This window comes from Lipophrys pholis (assembly GCF_963383615.2).
Source record: "Lipophrys pholis genome assembly, chromosome: 1".
Taxonomy (NCBI): Eukaryota; Metazoa; Chordata; class Actinopteri; order Blenniiformes; family Blenniidae; genus Lipophrys; species Lipophrys pholis.
The window spans coordinates 10,419,555-10,441,296 of NC_137635.1; the positions used below are offsets into that span (position 1 = coordinate 10,419,555).

Sequence of the window (21,742 nt, forward strand, 5' to 3'; positions counted from 1 at the left end):
TTGTTTTTTATTTTGTTGTCCGGGTCCACCGGGTCCACCTCCACCTCTTTCCGTTGGTGCGTTTCCTGGCAGCGGCTGGGAGCGGTCCGATTGGAGAGCGAGATCACACTGCTGCAGGTCAAAGCGGTTCAGCTCACTTCCCCTCGTCACAGCTGGACCGAACGAGAGATAAAGGAGGCTGATGGCGGACGATATGAAGGCGTCGCACTGTTACACCTGCAAGCGTACAAACAGAACGCCAAAGCTTCGTCTGAAGCATGAAGAGCAGAGCTGCAGAATGAAATCGGGACAGATGACGGCGTCAACGCGTTTAAATCTGCACCTATAAATAGCTTTTCTGGGAGACTATTATGCTCCATAAGGTTCTGTAATCTTTGTCCCGTGTGTCATTTAAATCTTCCTAAATGAAAGTGGAGCAGATGGATCGGCTGACCCTGAGTCTCCTCCGACACGCTGCAGCTGATTGATTTCTCTCTTGTCGCCTCCGTGCCGGCTGGCTTCCGCATGTCACACGCAGACGGGATGATTTTTAAAGAGACTTGATGTGACGGGAACATGGTTCAGAAAGTGTTGGGCAGGGGGCGGTAGAGAGCCGTCAGATCTGGGGGTCAGTTTTGGCAATCAGTCCATCAAAGGTGTTGTATGATAATTGAAATACAAATCCATTGGTGGTCACAATGTTGTCCGTGAAACGGCATGAGCATTGACCAGACCAAAAGTGTGAGTCCCTGTCCACACTAGCCAAAATAATCTTTTTACTTGTTCTTAAAAGCTTTCCCGTCCACCGTGAAAATGATGTAGTTCATGAGCCAGGCCTCTAGGTGATGCTGTAACGCTGCTATAGAAATACACCAATTATATATAAAAAGGGCGTTGCCGTGTGGACAGGGCTGGAGTCTGAAGAAACAGTTTGGCAGGTCGGATTGATGAAGAAATCTTCAAGTTGTTGATAGATTTAGTTGAGAGATGTGCTTGTATTTTTATTAAAACTCAGTATAAACTTGAGTTGTTGGTATTTATGTTATCGTGGTAAAATATTCCCAGTCCGGCCCGTTTCAGATCAAATGCGGAGTCTTCCTCCTGAATTAAACCGATGTTCCTGATGTACAGCATTGTTGTCCGTCCACCACAAGCTATTGTACATGTGAGTTAAGTGGGCTGCTCGCTGTCGGGCCACACCGGGGTGGAGGGGCGGAGGGGCGGAGAGGGGGACGGAGACAAAGACGTCCAATTGACATGTGAACAATGGAGCGAGCGCCCAGCAGCAGAGGTCCAGAACAATGGCTGGTTTTCTGCGGCAGCAGGACGAAGAGCTGCTGGACAGTCGCTGTGGAACCTGCCTGGTCCGTGCAGAAAGTCTGTTACCAGCTGAGTGACCGGATCACACCAGATCGCCGACCAGTACCACCAATCAGTCCATTTTCTGGGCGTGACACACGATCACACCCGTGGTGGCGTGTTGTCTGGAGGATCTTTCCAGAAACGCTTCAGTCAGTCACAACTGAACATTTGTTCTTCAACCTCTGAGAGCATCTGCAGGAAAAAGAGTCAGAAATCAAACTGGATAAATTTCAGTCTCCATTTTTATGTTCCTGATGCATTTAAGGAAATCTTTCTGATATTGTTAATTTAGTTTGATCTCTCTTCTAGTCTCACTCCATTATAATCTCTCAGTTTGATCTCTCTGTTTCTATCTCTGTGTCTCATTTTCCTTTTCACTCTCAATCTCTGAATTTCTCTTCTTTCCTCTATTTCATTTCTGCTGATTTCTCTTTCTCGCTATAGTTTCTCTCTTTCCATAATTTCATTTCATCTCTTCTCCCTTCTCGTTCTTTTTCTATAAATGTTTCCACCGTTCTACCGCCCTCTCTATTCAAATCAATATTTCTCTATCAATGTCTCTGAATTTTTATTATATAAGTGCTTATGAATAGGAAAAACTATTAAAAATTGAATTTTTTAAAGAGGAAATAATCAAAAACAAAACCATATCCTTCATTTTTTTTTAGGTGAGTAAAATCTTGTAATCTTTAATATCTGAAGACAAACTGCAGGAATATTTCACATTATGAGCCCAACCTGCTTCTCTCATGCTGCTCATCCCACCGTCCCCCCCCCCCCCCCCCCCCCCAGTTCTCATGAACATAACATGGTTTGTGTGACTTTGTGCCAGCCTGTGCTCGGTCAGACGTGGAAACACACACGGATGGTGTTTCCCTGCATGCGTGTGTTACTGTGCTTCGTTTCCCCACAATGTTTCCTCTAGTTGGTTCCTGTTGAAGAGGACAAAACCATGAAGATAAATCTCATTTCAACTGTTTCAACATTCATCTTTTATTTTAAATTTTTTAAACCAACTTCTTAAGAGTGGTGGACACGACACAACGCTGAGACCTCAGTGATGCTGGCTGCCATGAAAGCTGTCAAACAAGCCCTCAAAGCCATGCTGTCAGGGCCAGTCTGTCAAAACACCCAGAATGCAACAGCTGGAGGAGATGGTTTTTTTTGACGCCCGTGATCAAAAGCGCCTGTGATAAACTGGAAGCGTGTCGTGGACGTCTTGTCAGACCTCCAATGCAACATGTTGAGGACTAAATAGCTTCAATTCAATAAAAAAACAAGTCGGAGATCAGCATCCGGAACGACTTCAAACAGATCGGAGTGTTTGAGGGATTTCTGGTTTGTGGAGCCGATGAGCTTCTGCCGCAGAGAAGAAAGAAGAAAGAGTTCATTCTTCTTCTGAGGAGAGAAACTGAGATTCTCTTCAGAGGAAGGAAGTGGTGCAGGCAGGCGGCCTCGGGCGGAGGGAGGGAGGGAGAGAGGGAGGGAGAGAGAGAGAGAGAGAGAGAGAGAGTGTTGGTGGGAGAATAAATCAATCTCCATTTAGATTCAAACACCTTTGATCAGGAGAGTCTCAGCGGGGGTCTTAAAGTCGGAGTTTGTGGAGGACAGTCGGGATGATGACGATGATTTTTGCTTCATCTGACTGGCTAAGCGATGACATGCAACTCTCCGTCATAGTTTGTGTTAATTAGCAACGTGAGAAAATGCAGAATCGGACATGTAGCGCGGGCCGAGGCTGCACTGTCCTGGTTTGACTCGCTTTTTTTTCAGTTTGCATGTTCTTCCTGTGCAGCACCGGCTTCTTCCCACAGTCCGAAAACATGAATCCGAGGTTAATAAATGACTTTAACGCGTTAGGTCGGCGTGAATGTGACTGTTTGTCCTGCTCATGGTCGGCTGGGATCAACAACATCAATGATCTGCAGAATATATTCATTTCTCTCGGTGTTGTTTTATGCTGTGCTGCCATGTTTGTCAACTTGCTGCACTCTTTCAGTTTAGGTATCAGTCATAACGCAATATTACACTTTTCTTGAGTTTTAACAGGTTTTTCTTTGCATTAGCCCGAAGAGGCACATTTCAGTTCAGAGGCCATTTCTATCTTGAGTGGTTAAATAGTGCCATAATAACCTTTAAGTTAATTTTTACAGTTTACAACTAAACGATTGCTACAGAAAATGACTCCCAGTCTGAACATAAAGCCAATTTTAATGAAACCTTCTGGGGCGAAATTCAGTGAAGTGTCAGAGAAAACTTCTCCTGAAGCTGTTGCATTTTGGGTGTTTTTACAGTTTTGGCCCCACGGGCCTGATGTCGCTGGTGTTAACAAAAACAATCAGAAAAAAAAACACAGCAGGTGATTCAATCTCTACAGTATTTTTCAAAGCGAACATTTCCAGGAAGCACCTGGAGTGTTTCTTGACGTAAAACTAAAGGAAAAAGTTCGACTCGTCGTATTTAAAGGTAATTATCTCCTAAGTTTTCAGGCCCGGTTTAGAGCACATTTGGCTGAATGTGGACTGAAATGAGTTTAACACTGAAACATCGCTGCAGGAGTTTCACATGAAGATGTTTGACGAAGGCGTCAGCGAGCAGAAACCGGATGTAAAACGACATAATTCATTATAAAACTACATTCAATATGCTGCTGTTTTTATCCACATGGTGACGAGGAGTGTCAAACTTTAATTCCATTGTCGAATAAAGTGCTCGTCAACAGAAATTTCATGTGCAAGCCGAATGTGCAACAAATCAAACCAGGTGAACTAGAACAGACACATGAAGCTGCAAGTTGTAAAAGTTTAACACCAGATAATATTTAGCTGTCTGTACAGTCGTAAAACGAAGATCTTTATTATGAGGTTACATAGGAACTTCTTATCATGCCAATAAAAACTTTCTCCGCTGATAAATGTCTTGAATCAGCCCATGTTTGACCTCTGACCCCTGAAGTAAAGGTTCATACTGTTAACTGCAATAAGCAACTGAAATCAACATGTTTTGGATCATGTCTCTTTATTTCTGTGTGTAGGTTTGAGAAGGGGAGGATCTACTCGTACATCGGAGAGGTGGTGGTGTCCGTCAACCCGTACCGCGCCATGAACATCTACGGCCGCGACACCGTGGAGCAGTACAAAGGCCGCGAGCTGTACGAGAGGCCGCCGCACCTCTTCGCCATCGCCGACGCCGCTTACAAAGCCATGAAGAGGAGGAACAAAGACACCTGCATCGTCATCTCAGGTATCAGGGGGAAACCCTGAGACCAAAGTCCTGCGGGAGAAACCACAAAACTATTGTTCTTTTTCATACTCTGTTGTCAATTCTCGATAAAAAGAATAAAAAGATCTTGGCTTTCACTTCCTCTAAAGTAAATCCAGGTTTTAATTTCATTCATTTGGTCTCAAGCTGTTTGGAGTTTGTGCTGAGGATGAAGCTCCACCTAGTGGTCAGAACACGAACTGTCAGTTTCTCAATTCTCGTCCCATCAATCCAGTAAATAATCTCACAAAAAATGAATGAAGATAGTGAATTGAAATGAACGTTTTGGTTGATGTATTGAGATTAAACAGGTGTGGGAACTAAACAGTCAGTAGATGAAAAAATAAGGGAAATATTATTGATCATCTCCATCTGATCAGAGCTTTTTTATTAAAATATGAATTTTGTTCAGTTTGATCCTTTTTTAAATCCAGATTGCACATAAAGCAGACAAACTTCTGACTTTTCTTAACTTTAACTTCCAAGTTTTAAAATTTTTACTTTTAAAAAGGTTTGTTGGAAAACTTTAGTGTCCTGTGAGCCAATATAAAACAAATGAATAGTTCATTTGAACCATTTCAGGAATAGATTTTATTATTTGTTTCATTAATTCATGGATTTTGACTTTGGAACTCTCAATGAAATCTCTGCAGTGTTGTGATTCAAAAGGACTGAAAACCAACCCGAGACTCTTGTTTTCTTTGTTTTTCTGTCCATTTCAGGGGAAAGCGGCGCAGGAAAGACCGAAGCCAGCAAATACATCATGCAATACATCGCTGCTATCACCAATCCTAATCAGAGGGCGGAGGTGGAGAGGTGAGCTCGTGTTCACCGTGTTCAGACCTGAACAGAAAACACCAATCACACCCATCGCCTGATCACAGCTCCTGGAATGAAACACCACGACCCCGTCAGATTTATTAATAAATCTGAGGTCAAAGGTCGGCAGGGCTCAGTCGATACCAGTAATAACACCGTTCCTGGAGATAAAGAGAAAAGCTGAGTCACTATCCGTTCACACACCGAGAGAGAAAAGATAAAGTAGGTCAAAGATAGATGGGATTCAGTGCAGGGGCACGTTTGAAGGTCAGATGTGCAGATTAAATGTTGTGAAAGAAAACTGCTGACGACACCATTCATACAGGGTTAATGTTTAAGTCCCGCTCCAGAATATTATCTATAGATCTCTACATAGAGATCTATTGATCGCCCTTATGTGACAGTTGAACATCACTGAAGTTGGAAAAAGTGTTATTATGGTCAGTATTGGGATAACAAACTCCATGAATTTATGAATGAATCAAATGAACAATATGAGACAAACTGTCCGATGTTCAGCTCCGTCACCTCCAGAGCCGCGTATTCAATTGTTCACCTTTTGTTGCCCGAATCATAAAATATTCCTAAAAGGAACATCAGAAATGTTAGTGTATCGACACCCACCAGTGCTTAAACGTTAAAACAGTAATTATAAACCTCTTTCTGTTAAATAGGGTGAAAAACATGCTGCTGAAATCCAACTGTGTCCTGGAGGCCTTCGGCAACGCCAAGACCAACCGCAACGACAACTCCAGCCGCTTCGGCAAATACATGGACATCAACTTCGACTTCAAGGGCGATCCGATCGGAGGCCACATCAACAACTACCTGCTGGAGAAGGTGGGCGGAGGACGAGACGGAGAAGAGTCGTTTATTCACTTGATGCTCCCTTCTAATGTGCTTGTTGGCTTTTTATCTTTTGGGAACTGGATGGATGCTGCTTCCTTCCTTCACGTTGTGTCTTTTAGTGTTTGTGTTGTGTGATCACTGTGTTTGTGTTTCTGTCGTCGCTTTTTGCATTTGTGGTGCGTCTTTTACATTTATGCAAACGAATCTCTTTGTGTTCATGTGTTCATGTCTCGTCTTCGTCTTGTGTGGCCCGCTGGCACTTTTGCATGTTGACTGTTGCTTTGTCATTAAATTCAGGCCTTTGTGTTTCTGTTGTAGCTCTTTCTGATATGTGTTGTGGTTCCTTACCTTTATGTTGTGCCTTTGAGCTTTTGTCTTGTAGCTTTTAGAACTTTGCGTCGTGGCATTTGTTTATCAGTTACAGCTTTAGCTGTGTCTCTTTGCGTGCATGTTTTGAGTCTGGGCTTCGTCTCGAGGGTCGTCTTGTGCGACCTGCTGTGGCTCTCAATGTCGTTTAATCTGTAATTTTCTTGCCCTTTTTTTTCCTCCTGTTTTGTTGCTTGTTTTAAAGGAGCACAACCCAAAAACTCGAGCGTGTGTTTTTAATTCAGGAAAGTGTCTTTGACGAGCCGCCGGCTGACGTCTTTCTGTTTCTCCTGAACAGTCCAGGGTCATTTTCCAGCAGGAAGGAGAGCGAAGCTTCCACTCCTTCTACCAGGTAAATAGTTTGTATTTGGATGAAATGACTCGTGTTGTTTGGGTGAATGTTTCCAACGGAGTTGTCGTCTTGTGTGCGCGCTGAAGGTAAACATGAAGACGCACTGCGGAGGCCAAATAAAGAAAAAGGCTGCAGGATACTAGGATAGTAATCATGGACTCACCTGCTGCTTTAAACGGCAGGGACATTTAAAGTGCAGATGCACAGTGGAGGAGGAAACTCGTCCTCCAGGTTTGCTGAACCTGGAGGACACACGGTGTGTGTCTGTGACGAACTCAGGATGCAAACTTTTTTATTATTATTTTTTTTTTAACTCAGCAGGCCTCCTCTTAGTTTGCAAAGTGCTGAAGTTAGCAGCAGCGATATGAATCCTTGAGTCATCAGACCTTTTGTTTCCACATGTGGCTGAAAACCAGGCCTCAGTTTGTTTTGGATGCCGAGTGTGAGAAAGCGGAGAGACGTTTTACACACACACACACACACACACACACACACACACACACACACACACACACACACACACACACACACACACACACACACACACACACACACACACACACACACACAAGTTGCAGCCTGTTGGTAAACGCCTTACGTTCTCTCTCTGGATTAAGAAGCTGAGAGTTGCAGTGTGACGTGTGTTTGGTCCTCAGCTGCTCAGAGGAGCTCCAGACTCGCTGCTGCGCTCGCTCCACATGCAGAAGGACCCGACGGCGTACAACTACATCAAAGTCGGAGGCCAAATCAAGGTACTGTGAACTGAACTGAGGGAGATTTCACTTTCCTCTTGACAGGTGCTGCTTGATTTGAATATTCGATGATCTTTGATCCCAGCTGACTGTGTGACGGCAGGTTTCACCTTCAGCGGGACAAACACACTCATGTTGACGTGAATCTGCTCTAATGCACAGAGGGAACATGTAAACTTCACACAAAGCTCAATCCAGAAATCACAAAGCGACACTGCAGCCTGCTGCAACGTGCTGTTTATTATTATCAATGTTTTGGCTCGGCAGTTTCTTTTCTACAAAGCACACTAAAGCCAAAAGGAACATTTTTGATGGACTGATTAAAAAACAGACTCCTGATCCGACTCAGTCGTGAGACTGTCGTTTGATTCCATGTCTTATCGTCCTTTCCCTCCCTCGCTGCCTGCGGCTTGGTGAAAGTCCTGCAGGTTTCAAGGTGTCCCTCCGGGTTTTAACGAGAGCTTCACACATGAACGCTTCATTAACTCACTGCTGAGCTCGCCTGCTGCTGCTGCTGCAGAGCTTCCAGTTCTCACCTCGCCTCAGTCGACAGCGGTCTGCGTCGGATCCTTTCTGGAGATGCTCAGTGGACGAGGGAGGTTCCTTCAACCTCCACGATGACGCTCTGACGCTCCGACAATAACTCTGGGTCCAGACATGCGTCTCATAACTCTCCTCCGTGAACATTTAAATGTCTATTGAATTAGAAAACCAACAGAAAGCTGAGAAAAAGAGCTTTCACTGGTGATTTCTCAGGCCTCACACTTCTGCAGCCCAAGTGAATCTGCATTAAAACACAGTGAGTGTGACACACAGTTCACTTGTTCTCGATATAATGAGGCGCGCGACTCACAGATGAGTCATGGTTTGCGAGTTAAAGATCATGTGAAGTTTCATGTGTGGAGTTTTTATATAAGTGTATAGAAATATTAAATGAAAGGTCGTTTCATTCGTTTGCATGAGCTGAGTGAACAAAAAGAGAAGGAGCAAACCCACTAAACAGCCACAAGCTGACGTCATGGAACAAAGCAACAGCAAACAGCTCAGAGACACAGCGACTCTGGATTTTATTACAAAACGTCACAGCTCAGGACGACTCCATCTTTTAATTAACTGGCAAATTGGATATGCTGCCGGCTGGAGGCGCCAAACAGAGAATGTTGTTTTTACCTGCAAACACAGACACGCACCCGAATCATGAAAAAAGTTGGGACGTTGTGTTGAATGTATAGCCAATCCCGTCTTCTCCAGGTGGAACCTAACTTCACTCAGGTGTATAGAATATTAACAACATGTCAGATGTATTTTATCATTGCATGAATGAAAACAGGTCATTTCGGATTCAATAGCTGCAACACGTCTCAAGACACTCAAGTAAAAAAAAGAAAGTCAACTCAACGGGTTATTTTGCGTCATATTGAAGATTTGAACGGTTATTAAAGGACGACCTTTGAACTGAACAAATGTCAACGCAGCACTGCTCTCTTCTCTCCCCAGTCGTCCATCAACGATAACACCGAGTTCAAAGCCGTTGCTGACGCCATGAAAGTGATCGGCTTCACCGGCGACGAGATCCAGACTGTCTACAAGATCCTGGCCACCATCCTCCATCTGGTAATCCTCAGTGATGCTGGATCCCTGCTCGCTGGAGCAGCTCACGCTCATAGCTCATGAGCGGAGCGAAACTCTGAATGCTCAACGTAAAGTTCTGGATTATTGAGCGCACCTGAACATAAGCTGCACTCACCAAATTTATAAGAGAAAAAAAAAAAAAAAAAAAAGAAAAGTCGGAGTTCCGTGATGCACTTGAACGCATCACTCATGTATCGCAGGCATGAAGCTTTTTAACCCGCAAAAATCCATAAATCAGCCGTGTCATTGTTTAAGCCACGCGGTTTAAAGCCCGTTAAGAAATATATATATAGTCCGGAAATTACCATAATAGTTTTGTTTGTATTTTGGCTCATGGCGCTCTCATTCGCTTACTTGAGAATTGAACTTCTTCCTGATGTTGTTTAGGTGTGTTTAGATCAGAGCTATGTTTGTGTTATTTAACTCTGCTAATCTCACTAATTTGAAAACTCTCACAAAGTAGAAATGTAAGTATTACAAAATATGATCACTTGCTCAATAAAGGGTTAAAAATAGTATTGTCTGTTGGGATTTGTACAAATATTAAAAAAAGATTCAGAATTTGAACCTTTTATGCTTTCGTCTCGGGACAAATGATAATTGACGTGTTTGTCTGATGATGATGTTTGTCCCCCCCCCCCTTCCAGGGGAACATGACCTTCGGGGTGGACGGCGACGTGACGCTGATCGAAAACACCAAGCTGGTGTCGGTCCTGCGGGATCTGCTGTCCACCAAAGAGGAGAACGTGGAGAAGGCACTGCTGTACCGCACCGTGTCCACGGGCCGCGACGTCATCGAGAAGCAGCACACGGCGCAGGAGGCCGGCTACGGGCGGGACGCCCTCGCCAAGGTGACGGCGTGTTCCCGCCCCTCACACTCGACTTCTCTCTGGATATTTACACTGTGACTCACACTGATTCACGCCAGCGTGAGTCACGGTGTTCTGACTCCGGACTGTGGAGGATGTCCAGCGGCCGACACACACACACACACCTCCTGACATCTTAACTCGCGGTCGAGATCCGCGGCTCGTTCATGTGACGCTCTCACACCGGGAAAAAAAAAACAGCGGCCGACTGAAGTTGGGTTGTTTTGTTTCCCAGGCGATGTACGAGCGTCTGTTCTGCTGGATCGTGGGGCGCATCAACGACATCATCGAGGTGAAGAGCTACGACGCCCGAGTCCACGGGAAGAACACCGTCATCGGCGTGCTGGACATCTACGGATTTGAGATTTTCCAGAACAACAGGTGTGACGGGAGTACAGCTTCACATCAGAACCTGGGAACCACAAAGCACCGATTTCTTAAGTTGTTGAATGCTCTTCCAATTGTTTTATTTGTATTTGACAAGACTTTTGCTCTTGAGCTTCGTGCACATAAAAAAAAAAAACCAACTGACACGACGAACACACACAAAGTCCTAATTCGGCGCCAAAAGACAGAAATGTGTCCTTCTGGACTATTTCCTGCAGAAAGTTAGCTCTGGTTCCCTCCTGCTTATGTTTTCTTCTCCAGAGAACCAGCAGCCTTTTGTTCTTTACGTTCCTGTGACATTTTTCTTCTGCTCGCTCCTCGTGTTCAGAATGAACTGGGAAAGCCGACTTTTACTTTCTCTGCCTCCAAAATGTCCAAACTGGTTTCTATAAATCATTTCTGTTCTTTATTATGCATCAAAGAACAATTTAAGTTTGTGTTTTTCAAGTTTTTACAGTGAACTAATGCACCTTAATATTATTATTATTATTTTTATTATTATTATTATTATTATTAGCTATTGCACATTATTCCAATCTGTTTAATAAAATCAGCATTCTATCTTTTAAATTTGTCTATAGGAATCTGCATTTTGTCATTTTAACTATCTTATACTGTTACAGTAATTGTGTTAAATCTGTATTAGATGTGACGTGTGCCGCAAACATCTTGTCCAGGTCATCTTGTAAGAATAAGAATAATGATAATGTATTTTATTTGAATTGCACTTTACATTCATAAATCTCAAAGTGCAATGTAAGCTAAAACAACACTATAAAACAATTCAAAAGTCAGCTATAAAAATCGATAGAAGCTAATATAAAACACTTATAAAAAAAAACAGCAATAAAAGTCAAAAAGAACTACGGAACAGGAATGTTTTTAGTCCCACGAGCAAAAATGACTTAAAACCACTTAAAATCACTAAAGTCACTGAGGGCAGCGGCAGCCAGGTGTGCCAGCGTCCACCCCTCAAAAACCATAAAAAAAGAGAGAGTAAAAAAGATGTCCAAATCGACAGGTTTTTTTTTTCCTGGTTAAATAAAGGTTGAATATTTGGACGGGACAGTGCATATTAATGAACAACCAATCTCTTCACGAGGTTACTGTAAATATGACGGGTTTAGCACTGATTTCCAGCCGTTGTCCTACAAAATAGGTTTTTTAAGAGTTACATCAAAACTACATGACAGATTTTCACCAAATCTTGGTGGACGTCAGAAATCTCGGCTTGCTCCTTGGTCTGAATGTATTTGAGAAGAAATCACAAATCAGTTCCCACCCTGGACAGCTCACCGCTCCACAAACACACACTCATATCCACATGTTTGGTACTGCGTTAGAAAACCCACACTCGCACCGGGAGGCACCAGGTGGAGACAGGAAACTGTCCCTCTGAGTCTTAGCATCAGGAGGCCCAAGTCTGGTTTTTGGAGGTTCAGTGTCCCTTCAGATACTTTATCTCCCTGCTTCATCACATCACCATCACCATCACCACGCAGCCATGCCAGGAAATTAGAGTTATTTAGCTGGAGTTGGTTCCCGAGTTCTGAGTATGGTTCCAGTGTTGATCCTATGGCGTTGATTCACAGCGTGTGGTGTTTTTCTGCCGCAGCTTTGAACAGTTCTGCATCAACTACTGTAACGAGAAGCTGCAGCAGCTCTTCATCCAGCTGGTGCTGAAGCAGGAGCAAGAAGAATACCAGCGGGAGGGCATCCCGTGGAAACATGTAAGAAAAAAAACGCCTCAAAGGGAGACGTTCGTGTTTCCTAAGCTGTTGGAGCACGTAACCCACAAACTCATCCCACATTTACCTGCAAAGTATTTCCACCATAATATCATTTATTGCTAAAAAGAAAAAAAAAAAGATGCACCAAACACACTTTTCTGTACTTTTTGACCAAAATGAATTGACGTTGTGGTTTTGAGTTTTGAAGTCGGGAGATGTTGGATTTATTGATCTTGAAAGGGCAAAGATGGTTAAATAATATAAACTCATAATTAGTGAAGATATGTGTACCATGAATCTATTTAAAAAAAAGAATATGATACGTAAATGTTCAAACTCTGGTGAAATAAATGAGTGTAGATGAAAAGAAATATCTGTGTTTGGGAGTTTTGCATACATTTGATCATTACAGAAACTTTCATTATTAGTCATGAGAAGATCTGAGATGGTTTGGTATCATTGTATGGTATTGTAGGTCTGTACTGAATTCATGAAATTATAAAAACAATCTTTATCTGTAGATTATTGAAGTTTGTACAGGTATTCCAGATTAGTTCACCTTGAAGTAAAGAGAATAATTTAAAGGAAGCGGTGAATAAATATCAAAACTTTACAGAAGGCCTGTCAATGTACCTCATGTTCATACGACTATATATGTACCGTATGGTGTGTGTGCGTGATATATGTAATTAAATCATCATTTCAATGAGGTGTTCTTCTCCTGATGTCCTCAGATTGATTACTTCAACAACCAGATTATCGTGGATTTGGTGGAGCAGCAGCATAAAGGCATCTTCTCCGTCCTGGACGAAGCCTGCATGAACGTGGGGAAAGTCACCGACGGGGTTTTCCTGCAGGGACTCAACGGGAAACTGGCCAAACACGCCCACTACACCAGCCGCAAGGTGAGGCGCTTCAAATCCACACGAGTGGGAATGTGGTTCAGTCGATGGATCGGTGGTGGATTAATGAAGCTGACGGGGACACCAGAGAGGCAGACACAACACAAACCGCTGGGTGTTTAATGAAATCCTCTTTTTAAATAGTCCTTCTGGTGATATTACAGATTAGACAGTGAGGAGAAGAAAAAAAATCACATTAACTTAAGATTTCTGTGCAGTTTTTGTGGAAACTGCTCAAGTATCAGCAATTATTGGAAAATACTGACATCCTGGATTTTAAATTCACTGTTGTGGGTCTCACACTATTTACATTTCATGTTTCTTTTCTCTTTTAGTTTTTATCTGTATCAATTTGACAAAATGTCTCTGAATCAGTTGGACTTATTTCCAATTAGTTTCATCCTCGTTTGTTCTCACTTTAACGCTTTCATTCACTTTTTCCTCCTCATTGTTTCATGTTCGCGTCACGTTCTTCCCGTTTTGGCACGGCAGCCAGCTGAGACTTTATGTTATAGGAAGGATGACATCAGCGTGAGTAACTTCTCACGTTTGAGATGAAGCATGGTGTTTCAACGGGAGAACAGCAGAGGGCAGATTGCACGGTGCAGAGATTATTTCTGCTGCAGGAGACTTAACATGACCCTGTTAGTTTTTAACCCTCAGGATGACTGGTTCACTCTCATGCAGACTGCTGGCTCGCAGCTAGCGCCCCCCTGTGGCCGCAGATCAGGGCGTTTTTATAAGGTGTTGGTAACGTCGTGGTTTAACCTCACGGGGAGGAAAGAACCGGTTTGGACCCAAACACGGAGGTCTGTCTGTGTTTAGTTGGCGTGTTTCTCACCAGAAACATGTTTAAATTACACCTGTCTGTGAGTTTGCCTTGCATCTTGTGTGAAAGCGTTTGTGTTGCAATCTTTCTTTGGGTTTCATGTTTTTTCACTTTCCTGTGACTCTTGATATGTTTTCCATGTTTGTGGTCAGAAATCAAAATGATACAGGCCAAAGTGATTCAGATAATTAAAAAAGAACAACTTATTAACCCTCTTTTTTTATATAAAAGTAAATCTATTTTCAATCCAGTCCATGTGACAAGACAAACCTCTCTCCTCCATCTAAAACCCGCTTCAGTTCAGTTCTGATACAAAATGATATGATGTGATACATTCTAAGATATATTATATGATGTGATCAGATACAATACTTTACAATAATATACGTTATGATTCACTACGCTGTGATACAATTCAATATGATGGGATGCGATAAAATAAGATATGATATGAAAAAACTTCTTTCTGTCCCACAATGGGTCCATTTTCATTGTTGCGGCAGCAACTGGACCGTTAAAAAAGAGCAGCAGGGGCACTTGATAGTCACACCTTCTCCAGTGCCACATTTGTCACCATGGAAACCAATAGATTACAAGTTTTTTGATACACCACACCATTTGTCATGATCATTTGTACCCCAGCGTTTGAACCCCAACCGCTAACCAGGGTGATGAGGTCACTGCAGCAAGTGGCATAGCAAAGGATAGGGAATTTAAAACCCAACATGTTGGTGTTGGGTTGACATCAATTGGATTAAAACTGACCGCGCTGTGACGAAAATACTTTTGACCTTGACCTTTGACCCAATGAAACTTTATTGGAACCATCCTTGGATAAAGGCCATTCATCCATGTAAGATGTCGTGCAATTCAGATCGATATGTTTGGCGAAAAGTTTTTTTACATACGTACATGCAAACCAATAAATAAATACAGGCGGACAAAAACAATAATATAAAAACAGCCGCGTTAGTCTTTAACATCTCAGTAAAAGTCCACACGGAGAACATCAGCCAGCAACCGGTGGGGATTTATTTCTGGAGCAGCTTTAAACTGCTGCAGTTTTCAGTGTGAACACATGAGGGCGTCACACGTCAGAGAAAAAAAAACAAACCCGACTATCTGTCTGACTCAACACTTTGCACAAGTGATGTCACTGACAGCCAATGAGAGCCTGCAGAGCTGCAGGTCTGCTGGACTGCAAGAAGTGGAGGATGTGTGTTTACAGATTTGTGTGAGGCTGGGAAGTAGAGAGAGAGGGAGAGAGAGGCAGAAAAAGAGCGAGCGAGAGCGAAGGGATACAGGGAAAACTGCAGAAGACAAGTGCTTTGTGAAAATCTGGATGTTTATCTGGGCTCCGAAGTTCCTGTGGGCTCCAGTGAGGCACTGTGTCAGAAACTGTTTAGACCCTGTTCAGACCCTGTTCGGACCTTGTTCAGACCCTGTTCGGACCTTGTTTAGACCCTGTTCAGACCCTGTTCAGACCCTGTTCAGACCCTGTTCAGACCCTGTTCAGACCTTGTTTAGATCCCGTTTAGATCTTGTTTAGACCCTGTTCAGACCTTGTTTAGACCCTGTTTAGACCCTGTTTAGACCCTGTTCAGACCTTGTTTAGACCCTGTTCAGGACCTGTTCAGACCTTGTTTAGATCCTGTTTAGACCCTGTTCAGACCTTGTTTAGATCCTGTTTAGACCCTGTTTAGACATTGTTTATAGCCTCTTTACCACTTGTTTACCACTTGTTTAGAGCCCGTTTAGAGCCTTTTCAGACCTTGTTTAGATCCCGTTTAGACCCTTTTTAGACCTTGTTCAAACCCTGTTTGCAGCCCGTTCAGACCATGTTTGAAGCCTGTGCAGACAGACCCTGTTCAGACCCTGTTTGAGGCCCATTCAGACCCTGTTCAGACCCTGTTTGAAGCCCATTCAGACCCTGTTCAGACCCTGTTTGAGGCCCATTCAGACCCTGTTCAGACCCTGTTTGAAGCCTGTTCAGAGCCTGCATGTTCCCGGCTGCTGCAGCGAGACGAGGCTGAACCCTGCAGACGAGCAGCTCAGCAGAGTTCAAAGTGAATAAAGTGCGCGACGGGAAGGAAGCTGTGAATAAAGCAGAGGCGGGTCCAGATGGGGCGGCAGGATTGTGCTGCAGGGCATATTGATTCATGAAGCCTCCTTTCCTCTTATCATCTCAGAGTCGATCTCCCTCCTCGACTCCTCTCTGACCTGCAGTTTTCACAGAAAGAGGAAGATTTGAGATCCAGCTGTTGCTTCCTGGAACAAATATTGCTTTGAATCAATACTGGCCAGGGATAATTTTCTACTTTTTTTTTTTTTTAACCCCTCTGTATCGTCTGGAGCCTGGTTACCAGGCAACAAAACTTTAATGGCCTTTTTTGCAGGAATTATGAGGCTTTAGAAGATCTCCAGGGTGAATGTGTTTAGAGCTGTGTTACCATTTAGATTAACAGTTTGGATCATTTGTCCAAAGTGTCTGAAACATCTTTCACATAACATTAAAAGCCGATTAACGGCTCTAAAAATCGGATTTAGCAGAAATGTACGATGAGATCATCTTTCACTCTGTAGTTAGTTCTGTTTATGTTAAAGTGATTTGAACTCCAGAAGTCCTGACAGGAGGTGAATCACAGCAGCCGATGGAGTCTTGCAGGTAGAAATAAAACGCCAAGGACGTCCGTCTCGACCTCGTCTGCTGCCCCAGCTGACGGCTCGTCCATCAGTCCATCAGAGTGTTGCTCAACCAGATAATCGTCGTCAGTGTCACAGAAAATCACAGCCAGCAGCTTCTGTTCCTTCAAATCTTTCTCCCTTTGTGTGCGTTCTCTAAACGCTTCACATCTTTTGTGAATGAAACACTCAGTCGAACACACTCCGATGACGAGATGCTTCCTCTTGTTTTTGTTTATAATCGAATTTCCCTAAAAGGGCTAAAACTCACTTTGTTAGGAAGTCTTGCAGGAATCACCAGATCTAAAATAGAATTCGTTCAAACACATCTCCTGGAGTTTTGACCACAAATAAGATAAAAATCTACATTTTAATGCACATACTTGTAGATGAATCCACCTCCATATACACTCACGTATTCATAGTTAGTCCTTTTCATTTGGATCGTTGAGTCAGCCTCTTTAAATGAAGGAGTCATTTCTTAGAGACGAGCGATTTACTTTAACTCCAGGGGAGAAAGGAAAAAAAGAGAGAAAGAAGTTCTCTGACGGCATGTTAGTGTGACTCAAAATAGAAACCTTAAGATGCAGATGAGCTTCTGGGAAAGTTGAGAAAAGGCTGTGGAGACTTCCAGACGGTCTCTAACCCGGGGAGATCACAAGTCTTCACCTCTATTTGCAGGATGAAAGGTAGAAGGTGAGAGGAAAGAGAGGTGAGATCTGAACATCGAGGCAAACCAAAGTGTCGAAAACAAAATAACGTGAGAATTGAAGCTGAAGATTTATGGTTATTGTGACATTCTGCCTTCATTATGTGCAAATTCAGCGTTTGAAATATCAAAGAAAAGTATATTAATCAAAGATTTTTGAGCCGAAGCGGTTATGAATCGAAGTATTTCCTATCTGGTGGCAGCAGGGCAGAAAGTGAGAGGATTAAAAATAATTCAAGATTCATTCTCCCAGAAGGGGAAAGCACACTGTTATACAAAGAAGTCTGGGATGTAAGCTTCACATTCTTACATATCACATCTTTATGTTTTGCACTCTTAGTGACAATTTGCACGCTTGTATCACATTATTTGAAAAAAGTCTGTTAACATTCTTTGGATTATCAGTCTTTAAAGAGCGAACACTAACCCTGATTAACTGAATTCTCCCGTTACCACTAAAGTTTTCTGCTGCTTTTTGAGTTTTGAGTTGCCGTCTCAATCTTTTTCACAATCTTTGATCCTCACCTTTATCAGCTGTTGTTTCCAGTTGCTGTTTCTCTAAACTCCTGTTCGAGCCGAGATCCCACTCAGTTGATTCAACTGGTTCAAGATGCAAGAAACAAGCAAAGTTTTAAAAAGTTTTTTAAAAATTATTAATTTATTCCAGACATGTGAAGACGTTTAAAATACAGATACACACAAAAAGAATGTGTACTTGTAATATTTTTTAATATCTCTCTATCACTCTCTCTCTAATGATCTCTCTCTATCAGTCTCTATCGATCTCTCTCATTCGATAACTATCTCGCTCTCTCTATCGATCGATCTCTCTATTGATCTGTTTTTCTATCTATCGATCTCTCTATCTCTGTTGATCTCTCTCTCTGTTGATCGATCTCTTATCTATCTATCTATTTATGTCTATATCGATCTCTCTCGTAATCTCTCAATCGATCTCGTTCTATCTATCATCTATTGATCTCTCCATCAATCACTCTCTATCTCTATCTATCGCTCTGTCTCTGTCGATCTCTCTCTCTCCATCTACGTATCTCTATCTACCTCTCTATCGAGCTCTAGTGATGTGTCTTTCTGTTGCTATATCTCTATATCATTCTATCTTTATCGCTCTCACTTTCTCTCTCTCCATCTCTCCACTCAGTTCTTTCCACGTATTTCCCATTGTTGGCATCCGAGCGTTGAGTCAGACGTTCTGTACATCGGAGGAGTGAGTCAGACCTCCGTATCAGAAGATGCTCATGGAAGCCCGTCTGTTCTGCTCAGGTCTTTACCTCAACCTGCGATGAACCGACAAGCTTCACACGTTGTGTGATGATTAGAAAAGTGGTACTTGATGCTCACATGCAGGAAGCCTCGGCGTTTCTTCGGCTCCCTGTTTCTTTCCAGGGGTGAACCTGCCAGCCGATTGTTTTTAGAATGTAATCAGTGGCGTTGGGTAGATACATGAGAGCTGTCCTGCCGGGGAGCGATGAGACAGAGAGGAGATGGACTTCTGATGAGGCTGAGTCAGAGATCATGTAACACAATCTGTTGTTATGTTCTCCTTCTGCTTCCTGGGATGAATGATGCAACTTTCCATCTCTGCTCCTTCATCTATACATACACACACACACACACACTGCATCAGGACAAAGGAGACGAGTTTCATTGTTCTACTTGTGAACTGTCTCCACCTGCTCACTTTGAATCAATCAGACAGTCTCGATGCACAGAAGCCACGAAAAAAGAAGAAAAATACCGAACCAGATGTTCCCTGAGTGATGGTTCAATGTGTTTTCTTTTGCTTCAGTGCAGTAGAGCTCACCTGTCGCCGTTTGTTAGGTTACTTGAATCACTTGATGTGTTCAGGTTCATCTCATCGCATCACGACTGACCTCATTGGTTGATAATATGAAGCTGGATCCCATTTGTTGTTGTTGTGAGCAATAAATCATGAAATCCAATGTTTGCGTTTTACGTTCACGCTCCGCATGTCGACATCAGGCCGAGTCCTGCTGGACGACGTCGTGTTAATAACGCATCAGATTTCACCTCATTACTTAAACATTACAACAAATCTGCTGACGACACAAGTCACAAACTCACAAATTAAGAAAATATCACTGAAGTGTTTGCATTTCCTGTGACTCACGTCACATGTTCACCTAATGTTTTGCATATTGACCTGAATGTGTTTCCACACGTGATTCACCTCTGTGTAGGACATGATTTAACTCATCCTGGATCACAATAAGTCTTTATTGCCGCTGTTTGAAAAACAATAAAATGTGCAGTCTGCGCATGTGGCTCAGTAGTGATATGTCAAGAGAGGAAGAAAGTTTGAAAGAGGAAAATAAAATGCAGAAAACCCACTCTGATATGAAAAACACTTGTTTAGTTTCTACAACAGTCAGTTACTGCGCCTCAATTCTTCAGTTCATGTTCTTATTTGATCTCAAGTTCTCCAATATTAAGGTTTCCTATTTAAATCTGGTTGGGACAGGATTTCTCAGTTTCCCATGGACGTCATGCGGCTCCTTCATGCTGCATGTTTCCTTCCCATCACAGAAAACCAACAAGCCGCTGAACCCGAGCAGCTTTTAGCTTCCAAACAGCAGCACATTCCCCCAGGGAGCCAGAGGAAACCAAAAAAATTAAAAATTAATCAAAGTGGAAGAAAAGTGAAAACTGCGTTTCTTTAACTGATGCTGCTGCGTATCGCCTCTGTCGGAAGTGTTCACGGATTGTTGTGACGGCTCCCGAGTGGATAGAGAGTCAGCTGCTGCAGATTTAAAGATTGACGCTTTCAATCGGAGCCGCGGCGATTTGGGAAGCTCGACAGCAGACAGACAGTCGGAGGGAAGAGCCGAGTCAGGAGGCTCGTCATTTGTTCATCACATAACATAACGTCAGACCTCGGCTGTGGATCAACAGTGTTTAACCAGTTGAGGGCTCAGTTTAGGAATGTGATCGGAAGTTTGCTGGTTCAGTAATATTTGATTTTCGATCTTACTCTGACTCGCTGTACCACCTTGTGGCCCAAAGTGGAATTACAAGCTGTGTCTACTTCACCAACGTAATCATTTTGGTGACTTTCTCTGTTAAAACATATTGAGGGTCTTGTTGCATTCAACATTTGTCGGTGCTCATCTGGCAGCCTTATTTCACTCTTTATTCAATATTGCATCCTTTGCATAAGTTTAGGGAGGTGGCCACTTCATTTGCTTTTTAATTTTGCATTAAATATGAATAAATCTGAATTCCAATCAGGTTCTTTTAGCAGCCTTAATGCACTCATTCTTAAATCCTCCTTTTCCTGCTTCTACCTGCAGCGCATTGCGTCTCTTCCGGAATACTTTCCTCTGAAGGTCCTTTATTTCAGTTTGTCTCATGAGCGTCAGCTGTTGTTTCTTCTCTCCGCTGACCTTTCACAACAATGGCAGCACGCGGCGTGTGCAGGCGCCGACAGGATGTGCGTAGCGTCTGCCCGCCGCCACATGTATGAACGCATGCAGGAAGCTGTGATAAGTGGCAAAGCTTTCCAGGGCCATGTGTGGGCGATGCTAATCACTGAGCTACTCCATCTTTATCTGCATGGAGGTCAGCGAGGACACGTGGAGGAGGACATCTCGGAGATAAACTGTTCATTGGACGCTCCCATGGTTGTACTCGTACGTGTCCACGCTTTGTGTTTAATACACGGACAGCTGCCACTCGGTGCAGTGAGCATGAAACCATAAAATCCTTCTCCTCCTCGTCCGCGGCGCCCACTGTGAGTTCCTGACAAGTTGGGAGACGGTCAGCTGCTGCTCCTCGGGGGGTCTGGCTCCAGGCCTCGCAGATCGGGGCACAGGTGGCGGGCGGAGGGAGATCGGAGGAGGTGCCGGAGGGCGAGGAGCTGGCGGCAGTTCACCAGGTTCAGACTGTCAACTGGAGCAGAGAAAACTTAACGCCGGCCAGAGAAACTGTCAGTTCTGCTTCAGCATGTTGGTCAGGGTGTCAGTTTGTAGAGACGATCTCCAGCCTTCACTGAAGCTCAATCTCAGCAGGATGGATGAATGGATGGATTAACGGATGGATGAATGGATGGACGGATGGATGGATAGATGGCAGAAGTGCTCGAAATGCCCAGGCCTTGGGTTTTATTGAAGTATAATTACTTTTTTTAAATTATTATTCTGTATTTTTATAATTTGTAGAACTGCTATTTGAGTCCTTTAGTATGTAATAACTTTCTGTGTCCCGAGTAAAATCTCATCAAA

The 21,742-nt window shown here is 43.2% G+C and overlaps 1 protein-coding gene across 1 annotated transcript in view; it reads left to right on the forward strand.

Moving 5' to 3' along the window:
• myo1d (myosin 1D) overlaps positions 1-21,742 on the forward strand; it is a 108,819-nt gene that overhangs the window by 19,441 nt on the left and 67,636 nt on the right. The window contains exons 2-11 of the mRNA XM_080478546.1: positions 4,376-4,584; positions 5,325-5,418; positions 6,096-6,261; positions 6,935-6,988; positions 7,645-7,740; positions 9,238-9,354; positions 10,020-10,223; positions 10,477-10,622; positions 12,244-12,358; positions 13,093-13,263. Coding sequence (XP_080334672.1) covers positions 4,376-4,584; positions 5,325-5,418; positions 6,096-6,261; positions 6,935-6,988; positions 7,645-7,740; positions 9,238-9,354; positions 10,020-10,223; positions 10,477-10,622; positions 12,244-12,358; positions 13,093-13,263 — 1,372 coding nt within the window. The remainder of the gene's footprint in view (positions 1-4,375; positions 4,585-5,324; positions 5,419-6,095; positions 6,262-6,934; positions 6,989-7,644; positions 7,741-9,237; positions 9,355-10,019; positions 10,224-10,476; positions 10,623-12,243; positions 12,359-13,092; positions 13,264-21,742) is intronic.